This window comes from Sus scrofa, chromosome 14 (assembly GCF_054392235.1).
Source record: "Sus scrofa isolate SSC_HxYL_T2T_F1_AM1 chromosome 14, Sscrofa_HxYL_maternal_Yorkshire_Landrace_v2.0, whole genome shotgun sequence".
Lineage (NCBI taxonomy): Eukaryota > Metazoa > Chordata > Mammalia > Artiodactyla > Suidae > Sus > Sus scrofa.
Window position 1 is genome coordinate 135218562 of NC_139396.1, and position 24518 is coordinate 135243079.

At 39.0% G+C, this 24518-nt stretch overlaps 1 protein-coding gene across 32 annotated transcripts in view; it reads left to right on the forward strand.

Annotated features, from left to right (window-relative positions):
- BTRC (beta-transducin repeat containing E3 ubiquitin protein ligase) overlaps positions 1–24518 on the forward strand; it is a 188940-nt gene that overhangs the window by 139567 nt on the left and 24855 nt on the right. For 20 of the 32 annotated variants that reach the window (XR_014826809.1, XM_021072709.2, XM_084995221.1 and 17 more), the window contains 2 exons: positions 15398–15629; positions 19745–19931. Coding sequence is in view for 31 of the 32 variants with exons in the window: in XM_021072709.2 (XP_020928368.1) it covers positions 15398–15629; positions 19745–19931 (419 nt within the window). In the remaining variant the exon portion in view is untranslated. The remainder of the gene's footprint in view (positions 1–15397; positions 15630–19744; positions 19932–24518) is intronic. The other 12 variants (XM_084995234.1, XM_084995241.1, XM_084995232.1 and 9 more) reach the window with 1 other exon arrangement.

The window sequence follows — 24518 nt, forward strand, 5'->3', positions numbered from 1 at the left end:
ATTTCCCATCATGGCACAGTGGTTAATGAATCCAAATAGGAACCATGAGGTTGCGGGTTTGATCCCTGGCCTAGCTCAGTGGGTTAAAGATCCGGCGCTGCCGTGAGCTGTGGTGTAGGTCAAAGACGTGGCTTGGATCTGGCGTTGCTGTGGCCCTGGCGTAGGCCAGCGGCTACAGCGCCCATTAGACCCCTAGCCTGGGAAGCTCCATATGTCATGGGATCGGCCCTAGAAAAGGGAAAAAGACCAAAAAAAAAAAAAGTGTAATGACAGCTAAATCACTTACTATGTGCCAGATACTCTTCTAAGTGCTTTTTCATGTATATGATTTATATCCAAAAGTTACATTCCTGTTAAATATTATAAAAACCACCATTTTACAGATTAGAAAAGAGGTTAAGCAACTTACTAAGGTCACACATCAAGTTAAATGGTAGAGCTTATCTAGAATCAGTGCCAAATCATGGTATTATTTTTTATAATACTCTTACATAACCGTAAACTCCTTCAGAAGGACATTTGAACTGACTTCATTGTGGCACTTGCAGTCTTTGGTGCTCATGTACTGCTTTTGGCTATAAAAAATGTCTATCCTTAACCTTTTATACAGAGCAGTCCTGGTCTTTGATATTTGGTCTTAGTCATTGCCTTGGAGCTTCATTGTCACGAAAAAGCAGAAGGTCTAGAATATAATTTTAGGAACACTGTACACTTTATGTAACAACTGCATTTTGAAATTTAGTCTGGGAGTTCCTGTTGTGGCTCAGCTTAAAAGAACCTGGCTAGTATCCATGAGGACACGGGTTCAATCCCTGGCCTCTATGAGTGGGTTAAGGATTTAGCTTGCCATGAGCTGTGGTGTAGGTCGCAGATGCAGCCTGGATCCCAGGATGCTGTGTTTGTGGTGTAGGCCGGCAGCTGTAGCTCTGATTCGACCCCTATCCCGAGAACTTCCATATAGCAAGGGTGTGGCCCTAAGAAGAAAAAAAGAAGAAATTTAGTCTGAACTCTACTAACTTATGTGAATTTGAGCAAGTTATTTTGATCACCTCTGCTAGAAAAAAAAAAAAAACAGATGCTGCATCCAAACTAAGCCTTTCCTGGATAAATTAAGAAGACAATTACCCACATATTCCAGAGAGAAATGTCTTTAGTCCCTTGATGCTCCAAGGGTTATTAAAGTTTTACCTGAAGATAACCAAGACTTCCAGAAGTTACAAGTCATTTACTTCATTCACTGCAGCTAAGAGAGGCCTGTGCTGCCTCACAGGATTATTTCTTGCTGCATTTAACATGCATTAACAAGCATTTGGAAAGAGTTGAATTTCTTCTAGAAAGCTGAGTTAGCTTCTTGAGATCCTGTCCCAAAGAACTGTATTTTCCTAATCCAGGTTTTAGATATAGGTTCTCAAAGGCTTTCTTCAGGAACAAGTTTTTACCAAGCCATTGAGACCTTTTTGTTGGACCTGAAAATGTAAGGATTAGAGCACAAAGAGGAGGGTAGTTATTGTTTTTTTTTTTTTTTTTTTTTTTTGCTCTATATTTAAAACTGACTATATTTTTCCTCTGTCCTTTTAAATTGCATTTTAAGTGTGTCTCTGTGTTTTCCTCTGGCAGCAAGTGCCTCCATCATTCCCTGTTATTTATTGGTAGAATTTAACTTTCTGATGCTAAAATAAAGGGAGGATGTGAGGAGGGAGTCAGGGAGAAGACTCTTAGTTTAAACTTTCTCCATCACAGAAATTTTATTTTGGTAATATTAACATTATTTAACATCCAGATGAGCAACCTCTATCTGAGGAAGTTTACAGAAAGAGCAACCAGATTCCAGACAATTAAACTTTATTACTCTGCCTGAAACATTAAGTAGTGGGTTAGAAAAACAGTTTTTCATCCCCTCTCCCTCTTGATGTTTATTGTTTATTGTGTGGGAGAGGACCTTTTCATCCAGCAGGCATATTGCTTATCTTGGAGCAGGTGAGCTTGGTAATGCTACATCCATTTTGCACTTGGTCATATTTATTCCTTTCCCCCTTATCTCTCTCTACCTCATTCTCACTCTTCCCCTCCATATCTCCCTCCGTCTCTTTCCTAGCTGCTGCTTTCTTTCCCTTTGCCATCTCTTCCTGTCCATGCTTATCCTTCCCATCTCTTTCCCACCTCTCTCCTTTCCCCTATCCTCAGTCACTTTCATCATTCCTCTCCCTTCCCCCTGTCCTCTCTGCCTTGCTCTCTCTCTTCTCCCTGCTTCCCTTCCCTTTCTTCCCCCTCTTCCCCTTCCATCTCCTTCTTCCTCACTCCTTCCCTCCTCTCTCTCCTTCTTCCTTCTCTTTATCTCCTCTCCTTTCCACATTCACGATCACTTGTAATTCTATATCCTCCAGCATCAGACCTTGACTTTTCTAAGACGTTCAGCAAGTGAGATAAATTTTGCCTGCCCTAGTAATTTGATGTTATAGACAATTCTCTAGATGACACAGAAACACCCTCTCCCACATTAAATAATTGACTTTTTTTTTTTTTTTTAATCTTTTGTCTTTTCCGGGCTACACCCGAGACATATGGAGGTTCCCAGGCTGGGGTCTAATTGGAGCTGTTGCTACTGGCCTACACCAAAGGCACAGCAACACCAGATCGAAGGCGTGTCTGTGACCTACACCACAGCTCATGGCAATGCTGGATCCTTAACCCACTGAACGAAGCAAGGCCAGGGATCAAACCTGCAACCTCATGGTTCTTAGTCAGATTTGTTTCTGCTGCGCCACAACGGGAACTCCAGCTAATAATTTTTTAAGACCAGAAATATATGTACCTACCAGAATATGAACATTGTTTATTTGTTGATGGTGGAAATTATGGGCAATTTTTATGTTTTGTGTGCTTCTGTATTTTTCATATTTTCTAAAGTTTGTCTGTTATAAACAGTTTTTTAAATTAATGATCTTTCTTTGCTTGACCTCAGTAATCCTTATTTAAAGAAAGTAAAAACAAAACAAAATGAGAAACCAAATTTGATCCTCCAGTGAATATGAATTTGATTTGCCGCTTTGATGTTCAGTTTTCCACATCCTTTCAACTTTCAAAATGGTGGCCCCTTGATTGCAGCATGCAACTTTGAGCTGTTGGTTATTAACACAGATAATGGATGTTAGCTACAGCCTCACAAATTAGGCTTAAACTCAAGTCCTTCAAGACCTTTTCTGCCTTTCTCTACCTTCCTCAAAATTTAGTTCATGTTTTGTTTTTTGTAATATTTCTATATTGTGAAGGTGGTCGGTTAACAGACAGCAGTTTATATACAGATTTGTCTTCAGTCTTATGGAGTAAAGCGAACTAACATTGGTGAGCAGCTATTCTGTTATTGTTATACCATATTGTTACTACATTGTCTGTTGTCCACGGTATGGTCAGTTATACAAAGCTTAAAATTCATACTCTGTGAGGGCATGGTACCCACTCTCTCACAGTTAAATGTTGAAGTTCCAAGTTTAATTCGAGTTTGACCAAAAGAAAAAATTCCAGACTCTTTCCTTTTCACTTAGCTACCTTACGTATGAAAGGTGAATATAAGACTAGATGATGTGTTCTAGACAAAATTATGTATTTCCTGGCTAAAGTGTTCTTGTTTTAGAAAGGGTTAAATGGTATATTTAGTGAATGGTTTTCTAGCTGCAGGGGTTTTTAAAAAGAGATCTAGGAATTCTGCTGTTAATTGGATTTCTCGGGCATGGATTATGGTCATTGAAAAAATTTGAATAAGTGAAATTCCCTTGCTTTGCTCCTAGGTATAGTTCATATGGTGTCTTAGAAGTCCAGAATTATTTTTATTTTTTAAAGATTTTATGACTATTTGTGCTGCCTGGATATTTTATATGATAAACATGACGTTTTAAAAGATTTTTACAATATATTCCCTTGCTTTGTCCTTCTCCCTGTTTTTTCTTCCTTCTTCCCTCCTTTCCCCAAGTCTGCATCATTGGTGCTTTTTCTCATTTTTCTCCATCTTGTGAGCAAAGTTTTAACAGTATGTAGAAAGTTAACTGCCTGGAGTCTTTTAAATATAAGTAACACGCAACCAGTAATAAGCTGTCGGTTGTTTTTTTGCTGCCTGCAAAGAAACATAAACACAGCGCTCATTTCTGGCAGGTTTTTACTGTCAGAGTTTCTCCTATTATATTTATCTTACAATTTGCCAGGGGGTGAAGTTATTAAGTTTTAGCAGCAGCCATCGATCAAGTTCACAAGTTAACACGATAAAGGCTCTGTGCCGCTCCGATCCGGGGAAATGATGATCCTCACTCGGTAATTAACTAAATGAGAAAGTTAAATCTTACTTGAGAGCTGGGAGAGATGAAAGAGAGGTGTTTGTCAGTTTCTCAGTGGAAATTAGAAGCAGTTTTCTGCAATTCCCTAAGCTGCTGCTCTGTCATATTTTACATAAGCACTGGGAAAACGTCTTGTAATTAGTGCTGTCATGGAGGATTTTTTTTTCTTTTTCTTTTTTTTTTTTTTTTTTTTTTTTTTTGCTGAAGGATGTTGGAATAATTCATTAGATTATCAAGAAAGGCTTGTGTCCTGAAATGATTAGCACAGTGAAATTTAAACCATTAACGATAACAAGTTTAGAGCTTGCTGCAGTGCAGAGGCACCCGGGGTATGTCTGTGCCTATTTCAATCATTTCTTATAATTAAACATTATGTCCTTTTTTTCCCCCACATCACTAAGACCCATCCAAAAATCCTTTTAAGGTGGCACTGTCTATATCAGTGGGCTTGCCAGCCTTGAGGTGTGTGTACTTAGTAGCTATAATGATGCCACAGTAAATTAAACTGCAGTGAGTTTCTTGGTTTAGAACAAAAGAACCTATCACCCTGGAAGCTATGAAGTTGCATGAGGGAACCCACTATAGAAACAAGATCCCCAATTTGAAACCTAAAACTGTTAAGGGACTATCCTATCACTTTAACTACTTCAAAAATGTAGAAATAATAAAAAAGAGCTTTGTTTTGATTTTGATGAATTTTTATATGGCTTTTCCTATAATTGGTAAATAGAAAAAAATATTGTCAAGTGTCCAGTCTTTAAATAATCATATATTCTGGAGCATTTGTGAATTCATTTCCTGGTGAGTTTTACTTAAAAGAATTGGAGTGATTGCAAGCTTTTTCTTGTGGTTTATTAGAAACCAGTCAAATTCATAATGTGAACTTTTCTTCTCCTGACAAATCTGCCTCTTCCTGTCTTCCACGTTCACTAATCAGATCTGACATATTTATGAGTTCACCTAATATATAATCGTATTTAGTAGAAGCTGTTGAAATATTAATGCAATAATCCCACTGAGAAATGTGGTGTTTACTTCTGTTGAAATGTTTGTCCCATTCTCTACGTATAGCCACCATTTTCATTTGTACTCTTATCTGCCCTCCCCAAAAGATAATGGACTACTTCTTTGGCCACTGAAAGTTATAATAGAATTTTTAAAAAAGTGAAAACTGAAAATGTCAAAAGTTATGGTCCCACTTTTAAGCATTCATTACCTTTTACTCTGCATGTTCAATTTATGGCCAGTCTTTCAGTCTCATTTGAAATTTCCTTGTTTTTTTTTTTATTTTTTTATTTTTTGTCTTTTTGCTATTTCTTGGGCTGCTCCCGCGGCATATGGAGGTTCCCAGGCTAGGGGTCTAATCGGAGCTGTAGCCACCAGCCTACGCCAGAGCCACAGCAACGCAGGACCCGAGCTGCGTCTGTGACCTACACCTCAGCTCACGGCAACACCAGATCCTTAACCCACTGAGCAAAGGCAGGGACCGAACCCGCAACCTCATGGTTCCTAGTCGGATTCGTTAACCACTGCGCCACGGCGGGAACTCCCCGAAATTTCCTTGTTAAAAGATGCTCGTGTACCAGAGGAGTCTGCTGAACCTTCTGGTTTCCTTTTTCTTTTCTACCCTAACTCTTTATAAGTTCTGGAGCTGTGCTGGATCTCCTTGGTGTGCTTAATTACTTCTTTTAGTCCCAATCAAAATGTAGACAATACCATTTCCTCTTAATTTAACCAAGATAATGTGTTGACCTTTTTTTAGAGATATTTTTACAAATAATTTAAGGGAAAACAGTAGGAAAAAAAAAAACCTTTAAAATCAATACTTATGGATTCTTCTTTAAAGCCTGGCAGTAGCCAATAGGGAATAGTGTAGAATTTTTAAAAATTTCCCCATTCTTTTCCTGTAGTATTCTTGAATGTTTTACCTTGTTTCTCCTGGCTATAAGGAGCAAGAACCCTGGTTTTATCCCTAATAATCTGGTTAATATTCCAGATTAAATATTTGAAGAATCAGTCCTACTGAAGAAGTCAATCACTAAATGCATATTTTAACCCAGATTTATAATTCTCAACAGGGCTTTTCTCCTCCTTTCTCATAATGGTAAAGTACCTTTCTTATAAGCGCTTCCTTTTTTTTTTTTTTTCTTTCTCTTTAGGGCCACACCCATGGCATATGGAAGTTCCCAGGCTAGGGATCGAATCAGAGCTGTAGCTGTCAGCTTACACCATAGCTCACAGCAACACCAGATCCCTGACCCACTGAGCGAGGCCAGAGATCAAACCTGCATCCTCATGAGTACCAGTTGGATTTGTTTCTGCTGTGCCACAACGGGAACTCCTCTTCTAAGCACTTCCTAATCTATCTCTTCTAACCTTAGCCATGATTACTTCTTGCCTGGATTATTTTATCAGCTCTGATTCGTCTTCCTTCCTCTGCTCTTTCAACTTGCTCTTGTCATCTACTCCCTACCCTCATCTTCCCCAGATTCCCTCCATCCCCTTTCTCTATGTGGTACCTGGTGTTAAGTATTTCTAAAGCATAAATCAGATGATGCCATATTTAACTATCTCAGAACCTCCAGGGGCTCTCTTTTAACACTTCAGAAGAAGTCCAAACTCCTTACTGTGACCTAGAAGACATTGTAAGATCTGGCCCTAGGCCATCTCACTAACCTCATTTTCCACCCCTTTCCTCTTCATTCACTTTGCCCCAGTCAAATCAGCCACCTTTCTCTCAACACACCTTTGACTTGCTTTTCCTTCTGTCTAAAGGGCTTTTCCCCCAGTTCTTAACAAGGCTTGACTCTCTCATCTTTTAGATCTTAGCTCAGATATTCTCCACTCCATCCTCATTTCATAACCGTCGAATTAGGCTTTACTGTTCACTTCCTATTTTATGCTACCTTATTTTGTTTTCTTCACAATATTTATTAGTTTCTGAGATTTAAATATTCATTAAATAGTCTTCCTCTACTCCTCGCCAAAGAAAGTAAGGAAACTTTGTCTACCCGTTTACCACAGTTGCTCGAGCACCTAGAAAAATGTGCAGCTCAGACTAGTCACTCAATGAGTGCTTGTTAATTGATAACTGAAGTTCTAGCCCTAGTCACAATTTTTGTCCTATCCCTCTTAGGCTATGGACTTATCCCCAGCACAACTTTTACCCATTTTATTCTTTTTTTTTTTTTTTTTTTTTTGTCTTTTTGTCTTTTTAGGACTGTGTCGGCAGTATATGGAGGTTCCCAGGCTAGGGGTTGAATCGGAGCTGTAGCCGGCCAATCTATGCCACGGCCACAGCAAGTCTGCATCTGAGCCTACACCACAGCTCACAGCAATGCTGGATCCTTAACCCACTGAGCGAGGCCAGAGATTGAACCCACAACCTCATGGTTCCTAGTCGGATTTGTTTCTGCTGCACCACGACAGGAACTCCACATTCATTATCTTAATCATTATATCCCCTTTCCCCACCATGGTTTTCAATGCCAAAATCTTTCCTCAAAGCCTTTCTTAAACAGAATCCTTAAATGTCATTTGCATCTCTCTGGTCATAAATGTTCTCTTTATCTAGTTCTTACATCCTCAGTTCCAGATGATGTCTTATGTCTGGAATATTTTTCTTTTTCTACTTACCATACCCTTCTTTGTGATTAAAGCAGAGTTTACATGCAAACTGGAAACATCTGTCATCTCCCCATCAAGTTCAGCCAGTCCATTTTGTATCTTCCAGCCTACACACGGCATGGTTAGCAAGGTCAGCACACTTGATATTACAGTAGTGGTGGTTAGGGTAACTGGTATCTGCATGTGTATGTTTTTCCCTCCTGGCCCAGGCAGCAGCTTCTGAGGAATTTGTGGTAATTTTGAAAGCAGTACTTTAATATATTTTCAGGAAGGAAAATGTTAGCCCTTGGCCTTTGAGGACTAAGCGGAGAACAATCGTATAAACACTTAAATCCTCTCATTTTGTGCACTTGTCACCTGACAGCTTCTTTCTTTCTTTCTTTTGGAGATAACTGTTCATTGTAAACTGAAAAACAGAAGAGGAGATGTGCAGGGGTGTGCAGAAAGTTAGTGTTACCATTAAACTGAGGTTGTTTGTCAGCTTTCCTAGACATTTGAACAGTAGTGGTTGAGTCATCAGGCTGTTGCCGGGAAAACCAAATCAATTCTATTGCCACAAGTAACCATTACCCTCTCTCACATACACTCTAATATACAACCTTTTGATTTTTTTAATAATTGAACTTTTTCACTGTACCCTTGTGAATTTTTTAAGGTTCCCAAATTGAAATTTTGCTGCATTTACTTTAGACATTAGTAGAAAAATCTGTGTGGGAGAATGATAGAGGGAAGGGGCTTGATAACAAAGACCTTTATCTCCAGAGTTCTCTACAAATGTCTTAGTTACAAGAGAAATTAATACTACAGTGGCATTTACCCTATCCTTAGAAGTTTTTAAAATAAATTTTATTAAGATATAATTTACATACAATAAAATACACATTTTTTAAAGTGTGCAGTTGAACAAATTTTGAAAAATGTATACACCTGTGTAATAGTCACGCTTTAGAACATTTTCATTACCCGAAAAACTTCACCAGTGTCTTATCCAGTTAATCCCATCCCCACATCCAGCCACAGGCAACCACTGATTTGTTTTAATTGTTATAAATTCTATTTGTTGTTACTAGAGTTACATATAAGTAGACTCATAAAGTATGTGCTTTTTTGTACCTGGCTTCTTTCATTCAGCATGTTTTTGTGGTGTAGACCAGCAGCTATAGCTCCTATTCAGCCCCTAGCCTGGGCATCGCCATATGCCGCAGGTGTGGCCTTAAAAAGAAAAAATATATATATTTTAGCCATTCTAGTAACTGTGTACTAGTGTTTCATTGTGATTTTATCTTGCATTTCCCTAGAAACTGTTACTGAACATCTTTCTATGCGTTTATTGGTCATCCCATACTTAGATCTTTTTTTGTGAAGTGTCTGAGTCTTTTGCCCATTTTTTTAAAAAAGAAAAATAGCAGGGTTACTTGTTTTCTTATCAAGTTCTAAGTTTTGTTTTTTTTTTTTTTAAATTTGTTCTTGGGAGTTCCCTTCAAGGCTCAGCAGTTAACGAACCCGACTAGCATCCACAAGGATGTGGGTTCGATCCCTGGCCTTGCTCAGTGGGTTAATAATCCGGCATTGCTGTGAGCTGTGGTGTGGGTCGCAGGCGCAGTTCGGATTCTGTGTTGCTGTGGCTTCGGTGTAGGCTGGCAGCTACAGCTCCCATTGGACCCCTAGCCTGGCAACCTCCATATGCCACAGGTACAGCCCTAAAGAAACAAAAAACAGAAAACCCTAAAAAACAACTGACTATATTTGGGTCAATTTATAGATTCTCTATTCTGTTCCAATGGTCTGCATGTTTGTCCTTACACGTGTAGCCATACTACCTTGATTACTGTTTCTTTATTGTTAGTCTTGAAATTCAGTAGTATGAGTCCTTCATCTTTGTTTTTATTTTACAGGATTGTTTTGGCTGAAGTTTAGGTTCTTTGCATTTCAGTACAGATTTTAGAATCACCTTGTCAATTTGCCTGCTAAAATTTCGATTGATATTTTGTTGATTTTATAGATGAGGTGGAAAGAAAGAACATCTTAACAATATTGAGTCTAATTTGTGAATATAAAGCATTTCCCCATTTATTTAATTTTCCCTCAGCAATGTTTTGTAGTTTTCAGTTTACAGGAATTACACGTTGTTAAACTTATTTCTAAGTATTACATAGGTTTTTTTTTAGAAATTGTATAGGCAGTTTTAAAAATACTTTTTTTTTTTTTTTTAATGAAATGAGTATAGTGGTTACCTTTAGGGCAGCTAGCAACTTGAAAAAGGGAGCACAAGGCAGGTCTTGTGAGGCTTGTGATAATCTGTTTCTTGGTCTGGGTGCTAGTTACATAGTATGTTCACCTTGTGGAAATTCATCAAGCTGTGCGTTTAAGATTATGTACTTTTGGGAGTTTCCATCATGGCTCAGCGGAAACGAATCCAACTAGGCCGGCATCTATAGCTCCAGTTCGACCCCTAGCCTGGGAAACCTCCACATGCCATGGGTGCAGCTCTAAGAAGACCAAAAAAAAAAAAGATTATGTACTTTTTTGTATATTATACTTCAATGAAAATTGAAATAGAAAAAATATAATATTACACAGTGAGAAAGAAGAATATATCTCCAAAAAGAGAAAGCCTAATTCCAGCAGTCATAATATTTTTTTTACGGGCCAGTGGTGCGGCATATGGAAGCTCCCAGGCTAGGGGTTGTATTGGAGCTACAAATGCCTGCCTGTACTACAGCCGCAGCAACGCCAGAGCTGAGCCACGTCTGCTATCTACACCCCAGCTCATAGCAATGCTGGATCCTTAACCCAGTGAGCAGGGCCAGGGATCAAACCTGCATCCTCATGGATACTAGTTGGGTTTGTTACCACTGAGCCACAACAGGCACTCCCAGCAGCTCCATGATTTATTGAGCACTTTATTGTGTGCCAGGTGGTGAGTTAAGCATGCTTTTCTTAGATTATTCTATTTGATCCTTACAAAATCCCAATGGAATAGATTCTTTAATTAGCCCCATTTTACAGATGAGGGGAATAGAGACCCAGAAAAAATCAAGTTATTTATTCCATGTCATACAGCTGGTAAATTGAAGAACTAAAATTTTTTTTTTTGCTTTTTAGGGCCTCACCTGTGGCATAAGGAGGTTCCCAGGCCAGGAGTCTAATTGGAGATACAGCTGCTGGCCTATGCCATAGCCACAGCAACTCCAGATCCAAGCCATGTCTGTGACCTACACCATAGCTCACAGGAACGTCGGATCCTTAATCCACTTAGCCAGGCCAGGTATCAAACCTGCAACCTCATGGTTCCTAATTGGGTTCATTTCTGCTGCACCACAATGGGAACTCTGAAGAACTAAAATTTGAAATCAGGTCTTTCTATTCCAGAACCATCTTCTTAAAACAATGTAGTATGATATAGTGGCTACAAGTAACTCATTTTAAATACAAATTAAATTGGAAAAAAAGATCAATTCATTTTAAAGTGATAATGGATCTGAAATGTATGTCTTTCTACCTTTAAGGAAATACCCTGTTTTGAGGGTCGGTGACTAGAATGTAGTACCAGTAGACAGACAGTTGGCAAATACATGAACTCTCAGGTTATACTCCATTTCTTTCTTTCTTTTTTTAAGTTTTTTTGTCTTTTTAGGGCTGCTCCCGCGGCATATGGAGGTTCCCAGGCTAGGGGTCTAATCGGAGCTGTAGCTGCCGGCCTACGCCACAGCCACAGCAACGTGGGATCCAAGCTGTGTCTGCAACCTACACCACAACTCATGGCAGCGCCAGATCCTTAACCCACTGAAAAAGGCCAGGGATCAAACCCACAACCTCATGGTTCCTAGTCAGATTCGTTTCCGCTGCGCCACGACAGGAACTCCTAGGCTCCATTTCTAATAACAAGTGTTTTAGATCCCATTTATGATTGGATCATTGAAAGTAAAAGTCTTGGCTGAACTTTAGCTCCTGCAGTGGGATAATCAATTTGTGAAATTCATATTTGTTTGTTAATGGTCTGATAGCCACTGATCAAAGCATGATAACCCGAACCCCATGATTATAGAAACATCTGATCCATTTAAAGTATACAGAATAATTTCATTACCTTTCTGATTATTGTTCTCTGTTACTGGCATTTCTGGTGTTTTGCCAGAGTACAGTACTCTAGGTGGCATCCAACTCCAGTCCATTTCCATCTTTTAAAAGACAAAGGACAAATATATAAAAGATGATGGAGTGGGAGATTTTGGTTGTTGGGGTAAGAAGTGGCATTTGGTCAGGCTTGTAAACGCACCTGTTTGTTAGCTCTCAAAATCTTATTCCATATTTCACAAGTTTTCCTTTTCTGAGATGCAAACAAATAAACTGTACAAAAAGCAGCCCTGAAGTCCCCCAAGGCCTGTGTCCAACAAGGCACTTATTAATCACTTTTGGTCTTATATATAGAAAACAGTGGCATTTGTGCTAGAGAACATCCAGCTCTATGTACACCAGGACATGCTGTTTATAGCATCTGCTCCTTCGGTGTAAGTAAAAATGGCTAATGCCATTCTCAGAAATATAATTTCAGCTGTGTGTCTAGAATCATTTTAAAAGGGGCCTGCATGTATGAAGGAGTTAACATGTAGAAATTAAGGCAAGCCTGTCCCTTTAACAGCAGAAGTTGGTTATCCAAATTTGATACAGTTTTATGGCACATTCAATATGTCTCAGCAGGTATGAACTCCATAGTAACACCGGTCTCCTTGCTGCATTGGGATTAAAATATGCTGAAGATCCATCAAATTACTTTGAAAAGTATAAGTACCCAGTTGTGCCTGCTACTTTCTGGTTATCCTCTAAAGAAAATCAACTTTCTTCAGAATAGCAGAAGTTTCCATTGACTTCTGAATCTTCTCCTGGTGTTGCCCAGCTTCAAACCTGAGTATGGTCCTTATCTCTCCCCCCCCCATCCCATATCCAGTCTATCAGCAAATTTAGTTCCCTCTGTCTTCAGAGCCAAAATTATACGTCGAATCCCAATTATTTCTCACCATGTCTACAGCTACCACACTAGTCCAAAAGATTGTTGTCTCTTCCATGGACTGCTGCGAAGTAGTCTGTTAGTTTCCTGATTCCTGTTCATATTGCCAACAGTCTATTCTCCATATAGTGGTTGATCCTTTTAAAAAGTGTCAGATCATGTCATGCTCAGGTTTCTCCATGTGACCTCTTTCTCTGCATGGCTTCTGATCCTCCAGGCTTCCTTCTCCAGCAGAGTGGTCTGAATTTCTTAGATGATGCCTCAAGAGTCTAAGATGGAGTAAGCAGAAGCTGCCAGGGCTCAGAAGTCCTAGAATATCACTTTATCCATATTCTTTCTGTTACTCAAAGCCCAGGTTCAAAGGCTAGGACAAGACTAGCTACCACCACTCACATGACCTGGGTCATCTGTCTTATACTACTTCTCCAACTCTGATTTTCCTTGCTCACTTGGTTCCAGCCACCTTGAGCCTTCTTGTTCCTTGAACATGCCAGACAGACTGCCACTCAGGACCTTTACTCTCAAAATGCCCATTGCCTAGACCATTCTTCCCCATGTAACAAAATGCCCAACTCCCTTATTTCCCTCATGTGTCAGTTCAAATGTTATATACCCTTAGGGAAACTACCTCTGACTCCTTAGACTTAAATAATTATTAAGTTTATTTTTTTTAATTGCTACATAACAACCACAAACTTAGCAAATTAAAACAACACCCATTACTCTCTATATCAGAAGTCTGACATAGCATGACTGGGTCTCTTGCTCAGAGTATCACAAGACTGAAACTAAGGTGCTGGCTGGGCTGGGTTTTCATCCAGGGGAAAATCCTCTTCTCAACTCGTTGCTGGCAAAATTCAACTCCTTGCCTTTGTAGTTTTGAGGTCCCCATTTCCTTACCGGTGCTGTGCTGAAAGCTGCTTTCAGCTTCTAAGACTCATCAAATGCCTTGCCAGGTGTTCCCCTTCTCTTTTGCAACCAATTGGAAAAACTCTCTGCTTTTAAAGGCACTCATGTCATTCGGTCATACCCACTGGAGTAATCTCCCTATCTTAAGGTCCTGATTTAAGTCATAGCAGTTAGCTACATGTTTGTTTGAAACTGAGAGAAGATGTTTGTATATCTGGGGCCAAGAATTTCTTGTGGGACCATCCTAGGATTTCGCTTGTTACAGAAACATTCATTTATTTTTCTATCCCTTTATCTTGCTTTATTTTTCCTCAAAATCTGTCTGTATTATATTTTCTGTTTATATGGTAATGCTTTTAACTTGCTGTACATAATACAGTGTAAGTTACTGATAGTAGCAATTATGTTATTTTTGTTCAGTGTTGTATTCCTAATGGTTAGGACAGTGTTTGACACATTTCAGATGCTCAATTAATATTTATTGAGTGAGGAGTTCCCGTTGTGGCGCAGTGGAAATGAATCCAACTAGGAACCATGAGGTTACAGGTTCAATCCCTGGCCTCGCTCAGTGGGTTAAGGATCCAGCGTTGCCATGAGCTGTGGTGTAGGTTGCAGACGCGGCTCGGATCCCGCGTTGCTGTGGCTCTGGCATAGGCCAGTGGCTACAGCTCCGATTGGACCCCTAGCCTGGGAACCTCCATATGCTGCGGGTGCGGCCCAAAGAAATAGCAAAAAGACCAAAAAAAAAAAAAAAAAGAAAAAAGAAAAGAAAAGAAAAAAGGTATATTAAAAAGGGTATATTGAGCATTGAAGTTATTCAAGTCTTATCTTCAGAGGTACCAGGGTCTCAAAGTATTCATTGGTTTTTCTTTGCATGGAAGATTTCTTACTTGACTGGTAAATAAGTTGTGAGTGGGAGTTCCCATTGAGGCTCAATGGGTTAAGAACCTGACATAGCATCCATGAGGATGAATGTTCAACCCCTGGCCTTGTTCAGTGGGTTAAGGATCTGACATTGCCGCAAGCTGCAGCGTAGGTTGCAGATGCAGCTCAGATCCAGCATTGCCGTGGCTCTGGTGTAGGCCTCAGCTGTATCTCTGATTCGACCCCTAGCCTGGGAACTTCCATATGCCTCGAGTGCAGCTGTAAAAAAGAAAAAAAAAAAAGTCGTGAGTAGTTATATAAATGCCCAGTAATTGTTGTATACAAGAAAAAGCAAGTTAGCTTTTTTGCTTGCTATAACATACTTTCAGCTTTTGATTTTCATTTGTATGTCTCCAAATAACATTTTCCTCTGAACTTTTGGAAATGGATGCTTAGTCGTTGAACAGTATTCCTAATTTACAAACTTAACAGTTGTATTTCTGTGGTTTTCCATATTATTGCTGTGCACAAACATCCAATTACTAATAGAGTAACAGAGTGAGCTCCATCATATAGACATAACAGAGCATGCCAGACTGGAAAATTATATATCTCCCTTATTTCCAATACTTACTTTTAAATGTTTCTTTTAATTCACCTACAGACAAAACTTGCCAATGGCACTTCCAGTATGATTGTGCCCAAGCAACGGAAACTCTCAGCAAGCTATGAGAAGGAAAAGGAACTGTGTGTCAAATATTTTGAGCAGTGGTCAGAGTCTGATCAAGTGGAATTTGTGGAACATCTTATATCCCAAATGTGTCATTACCAACATGGGCACATAAACTCCTATCTTAAACCTATGTTGCAGAGGGATTTCATAACTGCCCTGCCAGGTATGTCTACGGGTATTTGTAAGCCATCAATTTGCCTGGAAGATATGTTACAATGGGAATCATATTGAATTTTCAGCTATACATCTCTCTTTTTTATTTATTATTATTATTTTGTATTTTTAGGGCCACAGATGCGACATATGGAAGTTCCCAGGCTAGGGGTCGAATCAGAGCTATAGCTGCCAGCCTACGCCACAGCCACAGCAACACCAGATCCTAGCCATGTCTGTGACCTACACCACTGCTCACGGCAATGCCAGATCCTTAACCCACTGAGTAGGGCCAGGGATCAAACCTACGTCCTTACCTCATGGATGCTAGTCGGGTTCATTACTCCTGAGCCACATTGGGAACTCCTGCATCTCTCTTTTTTAAAAAAACCTTTATTGGCTTGATTTTTACAAACAGTATTTCAATCATATCTTCTTGGAATATAAATACAAAAATCAAACTCTGTAAAGAGACTTCTCTTTTTCTTCTCTTCTCCCTATCTCATCCCTTCTATTCACCCTGTTTTTACTCACACATAGATTTAAATAAAATCTTGTCTTAGGTGTTATTTGGTTCAAGATGTGTCTTGCTCTATAGCCTCATTGATCAGTAACTAGATATTCTAAACTGTATATTTTAAAATACATACATTTGTGCATATATATACACACACACTTAAATATATATATATATTATCTGTATACACACACACAGAAAGTAATTTGAAAAGTGCCGTGGTTGTTTTACTGAATGTTTGATAGTGAGGTAGGATACTTCATTGGCATCAGTGTTTGGGGAAAATGCTGTCTCAGGAAGATACAAGTTCTCACATGTGGTGAAAGCTTATTTTAAAAGAAAAATTGCACAAAAAGGAGTGAATCTCTAAAGTAGCACATCTTGCTCTTATTTTTTTCAGTTGTTGTTTCCTGATTATAGCAATAAAGTTATAGGAAATTTAGAAACTCCAAAAAAGTTTAGAATATAAAAGTAAAATTTCCCAGAACCCTACCATTCAGAGAGAACTACTGATGTGCTATTAACATTCTTTCTAGGTGTGTATATTTTCCCCTAAAGCTGGGGGAAATGTTGAGTAACATTTTCTAAGTGTTTGTAATATTTTTTTCTTATTATGTTTTCTTAATATATTTTACTAAGTGTTGGTTCTTCTAAAACATAATTTTTTATAATATTGTATATTCTTTATGATGGTTAAAACACATTATTTAACCCCTTTATTGAACATTTAGGTAGATTAAAATGTTTTTTCCGGAGTTCCTGTCATGGTGCAGTGGTTAACGAATCCGACTAGGAACCATGAGGTTGCGGGTTCGGTCCCTGCCCTTGCTCAGTGGGTTAACAATCCGGCGTTGCCGCGAGCTGTGGTGTAGGTTGCAGACGAGGCTCGGATCCTGCGTTGCTGTGGCTCTGGCATAGGCCTAGCCTGGGAACCTCCATGTGCCGCGGGAGTGGCCCAAGAAATAGCTAAAAAGACAAAATAAAAATAAAATGTTTTTTCCATTATAAACTATTCTGTGATGGATGTTCTTATTTATTTATTTACTTATTTGTCTTTTGTCTTTTTAGGGCCGTACTCATGGCATATAGAGGTTCCTAGGCTAAGGATCAAATCGGAGCTTCAGCTGCCGCCCTATACCACAGCCACAGCAATTCAGGATCCGAGCCACATCTGTGACCCACACCATAGCTCACGGCAATGCCGGATCCTTAACCCACTGAGCAAGGCCAGGGATTGAACCCATGTCCTCATGGATACTAGTCAGGTTCGTTAACCACTGAGCCACGACGGGAACTCCATAGACGTTCTCTTTTAATTTTATTTTAATTTATTTTTTGACCACGCCTGAGGCATGCATAAGTTCCCGGTCCAGGGATCAAATTCTTGCCACAGCAGCAGCCCGAGCTGAATCCTTAACCTGCTACTCAACAAGAGAACTCCTACAGTGGACATTCTTATTCATTAATCTTTTTGGGCAACCTAGGAAAAAATACCAGAGGTAGGATTCCTATATTAAAGAATTATGAACATTTTTAAGGCTTCTAATATGTGTGCCAAACTATCCTATAAGAAAAACATACCAGCTTATACCCTTCCCCAAATTGCATATTACCACTTTGCTTAATCTTTGCCAATTATATCTTTTTAAAAATTTGTTTTTTTCAAAATTGGAATTTAAATTGCCCTTTAAAACAAAGGAAATGCCTCTTTATATCTTAGAAAAAACATTTCAAAGCTGAATTTTTACCTGTATTCTTTGTTAAATAGAATAGATTCCTGCCCTTTCTTCACTCGTTGGATTTTATTTTAGCCATAGGCAAACAGTTTTCTTTGTGCGAACAATCTGTGTGCACCTCATTACCGTGCTCTCTCCAATCACTGAGACATGCTACTGTCTCAAGCATATACCACTAAGAATTGAACAGGAGTTGATTAAGACTTGTGTGTTCTTTGCCTAATACTGATCCCAGATGTGTATCTGCTGACCACTTTATAAGATACTAAATCATCAGTCTAATGCTTTATGGCCACTTTAACTTATAAACCTACACCATCTGGCTACATTTAGTAAACCAAACTACTTCAAAAAATGCCTGTAATCCATTAATGTAATGGGTTTGTTTGGAATGTTAGGTGAAATTACTTCCAAAGACTTATTATAGGGACACAGTGAAAGATCAGGAGCAATTTGATGCCAGCCATTAAAAACACAGGAATGCATTTTGGGAACTTCTGATGGTGTAGAAAGTTTCAATATAAAGATGCAGAAATTGTACCGTTACCATATTTTGCATGAAGAACTAATTATTATGTATTTAATTGGCTTATAGTCATGTTCCTTTAATAAGAATTAAGTGATGAATGCCTCCATCTGCTTGTGCTTAAATATGAACATGTGATGCCGGCCAAGCAAGATCATGTAATGCTTTATTTTCCAAGTCTGCTGAAAAATGTGACTGATATCCATACAATATTTACAAATAAAATAGTGTTTAAGCACATTTGGGGTATTAATGGCATCCAAATATGTCTTCGTATGATTCAGGGGAAAGGCACAAAATGAAATGGGGTGTTCTCTTTCCTGTTTAAGTTTGTGCTTAAGGGAGTCAGAGTATGCAGGAATCCTTCTGCACTATTTTAAGCCTTTAGTGAACCTCTGATATGTAACCTATAAAGAGAAACAACTTTGAATGTTTTTGTCTCACTTTTGAATTAGAACAGTAGCCAAAAGTTTTATTCATGCAAGCATTCTGTTTTATAGGATCTATTCCTCTGAGTCCTCAGTACAGATTTGGGTGGTAGAGAATTTTAATTGGAAAGCACATCCAAGCCAAGATCTGCTTCCACTGTTTTTCTCTGTACATCCTACAAAATAGTCTCTGAAATTCTAAGTTATCTATTGGTCTGGGATGCTTTTCATTTTTGGCTAACTGTCATTTAGGCTTTATAGCAGCAACTGTTCTCAAATATATTTTTTAAACATCTAAAATTAAACTCATACTTGAACTTAACATACCTCTCTTTTTTTCCTTTTGGGATGTTCCTATACCAATACCAATCTGTATTTCCTTCTCTCCTTTCTACATGCCCAAAATTCTATAACCCAGAACATTCTGACTTAGTGGCCTCTCTCCCTGTACATTTAAAGGATATTTCTTTCACCGAACAGCTTTGGAACTTCAGCAGTAATAGAAATAGAATGAGAAATGGACCTAATATAGAGATTTGGGGGGGTCTGAATCACAGAGTTTGAGATACCATCCATAGAACATCCCCTAGTGCTAAAATCCATATAGATAGATGTGAATTGTTTTCTAGAAGCCTTTTTATTTTTAATGTCTTGGGGGGTTTGCTGGTTGTTAGTTTTCACTTCCTTATCTAAAGGAAGATGGAAAATACTGTTCATTTCTATAACCTTATGGAAAAATTATTGACACTCATTTTACCCAAGTCTCTGTTTGAAAAGGAAACTGGACCACACTAGGGACAATGATATGCCTTCGTAGCAGAACAAATGCTGTTTTGGTTTAAAGGCCCTATTGTAAAAGAAAAAAAATCATTCACCACCATCTATGTTCTTTTTCTTTGCCTCCTCTCCCACTGAAAGCTCGGGGTTTGGATCACATTGCTGAGAACATTCTGTCATACCTGGATGCCAAATCACTATGTGCTGCTGAACTTGTGTGCAAGGAATGGTACCGAGTGACATCTGATGGAATGCTATGGAAGAAGCTCATCGAGCGAATGGTCAGGACAGATTCTCTGTGGAGAGGCCTGGCAGAACGGAGAGGGTGGTGAGCCTTTTAATGTTCTTACTGCTTATCATTTAATACAGTGATTTTGCTGGTTTTTGCAAAAAACATTAAATATTTCACATTCTCAGTTTTTCTTCCGACCTATCACTCATAATTGACATAATGTGTTAAAAATACTTTGCAAAAAATAGAAGCTGACTATGACCTCTAAAATACCATGCCAAGTGCTTCAAGAGATTTCTGTCATTCTGGCTATTAAGAAGACTTTAAAATTTCTCCCAAATTCAATTAAAGGAAGCAAATGCCAGGCAGTTTGTTTGTTTGTTTTACTATATAAAAATTGCAGGACAAGTTCCCGCTGTGGTGCAGTGGGTTAATGAGCTGACTTGTCTGTGGAGGTGCCAGTTCTATCCCTAGCCGGGCACAGTGGGTTAAAGGATCCAGCATTGCCACAGCTCTGTAAGTTGCATCTGCGGCTTGGATTCAGTCCCTAGCCCAGGAGCTTCCATATGCATGAGTGTGGCCATAAAAAAAATTGCATAAGTGAAAGTATTTTGTTATTCCTCCCCAAATGTTTTCCTTATTCTTACTTATTTCATTCTGTAGAAAAATAGAAACCTTGTCTTTTATAACATCTTTTTCATACTTTGGAAATAAACTCTTTATATAGTATAAAAAAGAAAAAAATTATATAGTTGTATGGCGTTCCAAGTCCATTCTTTTGCTAAGCATGCCAGGACTAGCCTTAGAGATAGAGGAGGCAGTTACTTACATGGGAAAATTTTAAGACAGCTAGGATAATTCCTCTGCCCCTCAGGGGAAAAAAAAATGAAAAGAAACTCTCCTCCAAATAACTTCTGCCCTGAAATTTCAGTTAGATTCATTCCCTTAGGTTTTGTTCCCTGTTAAAATGCATTTTGTTCCCATATGGACTGTAAATGACAGCAAACCTTTATCAGACATTGGGACTTTACAAAATCTTTTTTTTTTTTTTTTTTTTTTTGAAGGCAGGGAGAACAAGATATAGATAGACAAATCTTGACAGATGCATGTGAAAATACCAAAGATAAACATAGGCTCTACAGTTTTGCTTAGGGTTGGCACAACACAGCAACATCTATTATGTCAGTTACAAAGGGAAAAAAGTTAGATCATTGAAGAGATGGCTTTTTTTAAGGGTATGTGAAGGTATAGCTGAGAAGTAAGTCAGGATTCAGCACTATCACTCTTTCCCCTATCACTCTTTCTGTTCTTAAAATACAGAACCCCATTCCTGCTCTTTTGAGGATCCTTCAGAATTCTGACCGGATTCCTTTGTGTTTGGCTGTATTATCATCTTAGCTTGGTGTAGACCCATGAAATTACAATATTTGTTCACCTCACGAAGACCTCTTCTAGTATCCCCTTGACTTCCTGTGACTGCTGGTGACTTTCTTCCTCTGTTAGTTGTCTTTCCCCACTTAAAAAAAAAAAAAAAATCTGTGATCACTTTTTCATTTTTCTCTTGCAAGTCGTCTTACCAAATCTCATTTGTCAATAAAGTCAGACTTGCCTCTGTGGCACAGTGGGTTAAGGATCCAGCATTTTCTCTGAGGTGGCTCAGATTTGATCACCAGTCCAGCACAGTGGGTTGACAATCCAGCGATGCCAGAGCAGAGCTGTGATGTAGGTCATGGCTGCAGTTCAGACTCAATCCCTGGCCTGGGAACTTCCATATGCCTTGGGTGCAGCTGAAGAAAAAGTTATTCTGTTCTACCTTTCCCCAAATATTGTCTTTGAAAGTTTCTTCCATTTCCCCCAACCATAAGTAAATAAATAAATAAATAAAATATTTCTTAAAAAGCATTGGGTTTAATTTCTACTCTACTCTTGTATTTTATATCTAGATGAATTTGACAGTCTGCCCCTAGGATATGAACTGTTGTTTTCTCTCTTGAATAATACTGAGTATGTTCTCTCTGCTAAGTAATGGTAACTCTTAAAAGTGTAATAAAAGAGCGCTTGAGTAAAGTCTACTTTCTTTTTTTTCCCTTCTTTCTTTCCGTCCTTCTTTCCTTTCCTTTCTTTTCTTTTCTTTCTTTCTCTCTCTCTCTCTCTCTCTCTCTCTCTCTCTCTCTCTCTCTCTCTCTCTCTCTCTCCCTCTCTCCCTCTCTCCCTCTCTCCTCTCTCCTCTCTCCTCTCTCTCTCTCTCTTTCCTCAGGTACGGCATATAGACATTCCCAGGCTAGGGGTCAAATTGAGCTATAGTTGCTAGCTTAGGCCACAGCCATAACAATCCCAGATCCAAGCCACATCTGCTATCTATACCTCAGCTCACAGCAACGGCAGATCCTTGACCCACTGAGCAAGGCCAGGGATTGAACCCACATCTTCATGGATACTAGTCAGGTTCATTTCTGCTGCGCCACAATAGGAGCTCCTGGAAAAGTCCATTTTCTTAATGAGCAGATCACATTTTATGATAATATTCTAAATTTAATATTTAGTGTTTATCATGTACACACACTCTCAAAAGTCCTATTAGGCATTTCACATAGAAGTGGTGGTCCCTGTTGTCAGAGAGCTTCCATCATAAAAGGTTTTGACTTAGAACATATAGACTAAGAAACCAGCTTTCAACACCCAGCCACCCTTTTTTGTATAACCTTTAATTTGAAGAAATTCAGATACTTTAGCAGGTCATGGTACACACAGTGGGGTAGAAAATGAGATCAGAGGTTTATATGATTTCTCTTTCCTTAGGATATAGAGATGGTTTCACTGCACATGAAGAAAATTCTGGGGTGCCTGTATATGATTGCAGAGATTAAAAGGAAGGCAGGAATCTCTGAGGAATGGTGGGCATTGATGTAAATCCCAGGTCTACTCACTAGCTGTGTGAGCTTGGGCAAGTTACTTAAACATTTGATTTCTTCATTTGCCAAATGAATATACTAATTCTTACCTCTTTAAAAGGTATTGTAGTTGAAACTACTAAATTGTAATTATTTGCTAGATTTAGAACCTCTTTGTTTAAAATCTGTTTGCTTGCAGTGTGTTTATGGAATAAGATTGTTCAGAAAAGTATATCTTGGAGTGCCCGTGTGGTTCAGCTGGTTAAGAACCCAGCTAGTACCCATGAGGATGCAGGTTTGATCCCTGGCCTTGCTCAGTAGGTTAAGGATCTGGTGTTGCACAAGCTGCGGCCTAGGTTGCAGATGCAGCTCAGATCCTGCGTTGCTATAGCTCTGGCGTACGCTGCCGGCTGCTGCCCAATTGGACCCCTCGCCTGGGAACTTCCATATGCCATGGGTGTGGCCATAAAAAGACAAAAAAAATTTTTTTTAATTTAAATTAAAAAAAAAGTGTATCTTGAAGCCCGAATCATTTCATAACATGTCTTGTTTGCCTTTTTCTTTATGTCAGTGTATCATATTTCTTGCTCCTGTTAGTCCCTTTTTACAAACTATTATTTTACACTCTCTGCAGATTTCCCTTTCTGTATTATCACAGAAGTCAGAGCCAGCTACCTTCCTGATAGGAAATTTTCTCAACTAATTTTCAAGGTGTATAATAGGAAGAGGGCAGGGGAGAAGTGCTCCTGGAGACATTGAACAATTAATTATATTGTAATGGAGCTATAGAGGGAGGAGTGGATGACTGGCCCAGAGAAAACACAATTTCTCTGGTGCCAGGATTACACTCAGAGGCATTTCTGCCTGTCTCCACTTTGCAAGGCACGATGCCAGTGAGAACAGCAGTTAGTACACCCATAGTGGGGTTTACTAGCATCCACACCGTGTTTGGTGGGTTCTTAACTTCAGGATGAGGAATTAAATTTTTTACCCAGCAGGAAGTGATTGCCATTTACTGATTTTTTTTTGTAGCAAAGATCTAGCTTGGGATATGAGTATTCCAGAGATGTGCTGTCATGAGGAAGGAGATGCTAACAAATGTTGCTCACTGGAATCAAGGAAAGGCAGTAAAATCCATGTATGTGTGTACAGAGCCAGAAACACACCTGTGAAAGTCAATTTCATGCCTTAGACTTGACAGCACAGTGCTCATAGGCATTTCTTTTTTTTTTTTTTTTTTATCTGCTTTCCTACTTGCCACTGGCCTCTCCTGTGATCCCTTTGTTTTCTGTCAAAATTGCTCCTTTTAAAGCATAGCTACACTGATCAGCAGCCCGGGTGCCTGAACTGCCAACACACTTTACCCTACATAAACAAAGACTAGAAAATGTGATCTTTGTGGCAGAGGCATTCCTGCTGCCCATGATGCTGGCTCCAACTGACACTGGCACAGCTTTACTCAGTGGAAAAAAGGCTGTGGGGCATGTTCCTAGTTCAAAGATGGTAGTATCATCACTAACAAAATTTTCAAAGATAAGGCCAATTACAGAGATCTTATTAGACCAGTAGGTGAATTCTGACCATAAGCATTCCATTTGTCTATTGACATAATGTTTCCGAAGACCTGACACTCTGATGTTCCGCATTGGAAATCATCATGTTTTATCCAAAAACAAATCATTTGAGCCCAGAGAGTTCCTCCTGATGTGGGACTCCTGACATCAAGCTTAACTTCATACCTCTCTGGAGATTATAACTACAGATTATATGGAATGGTAACTGTGAAAACACT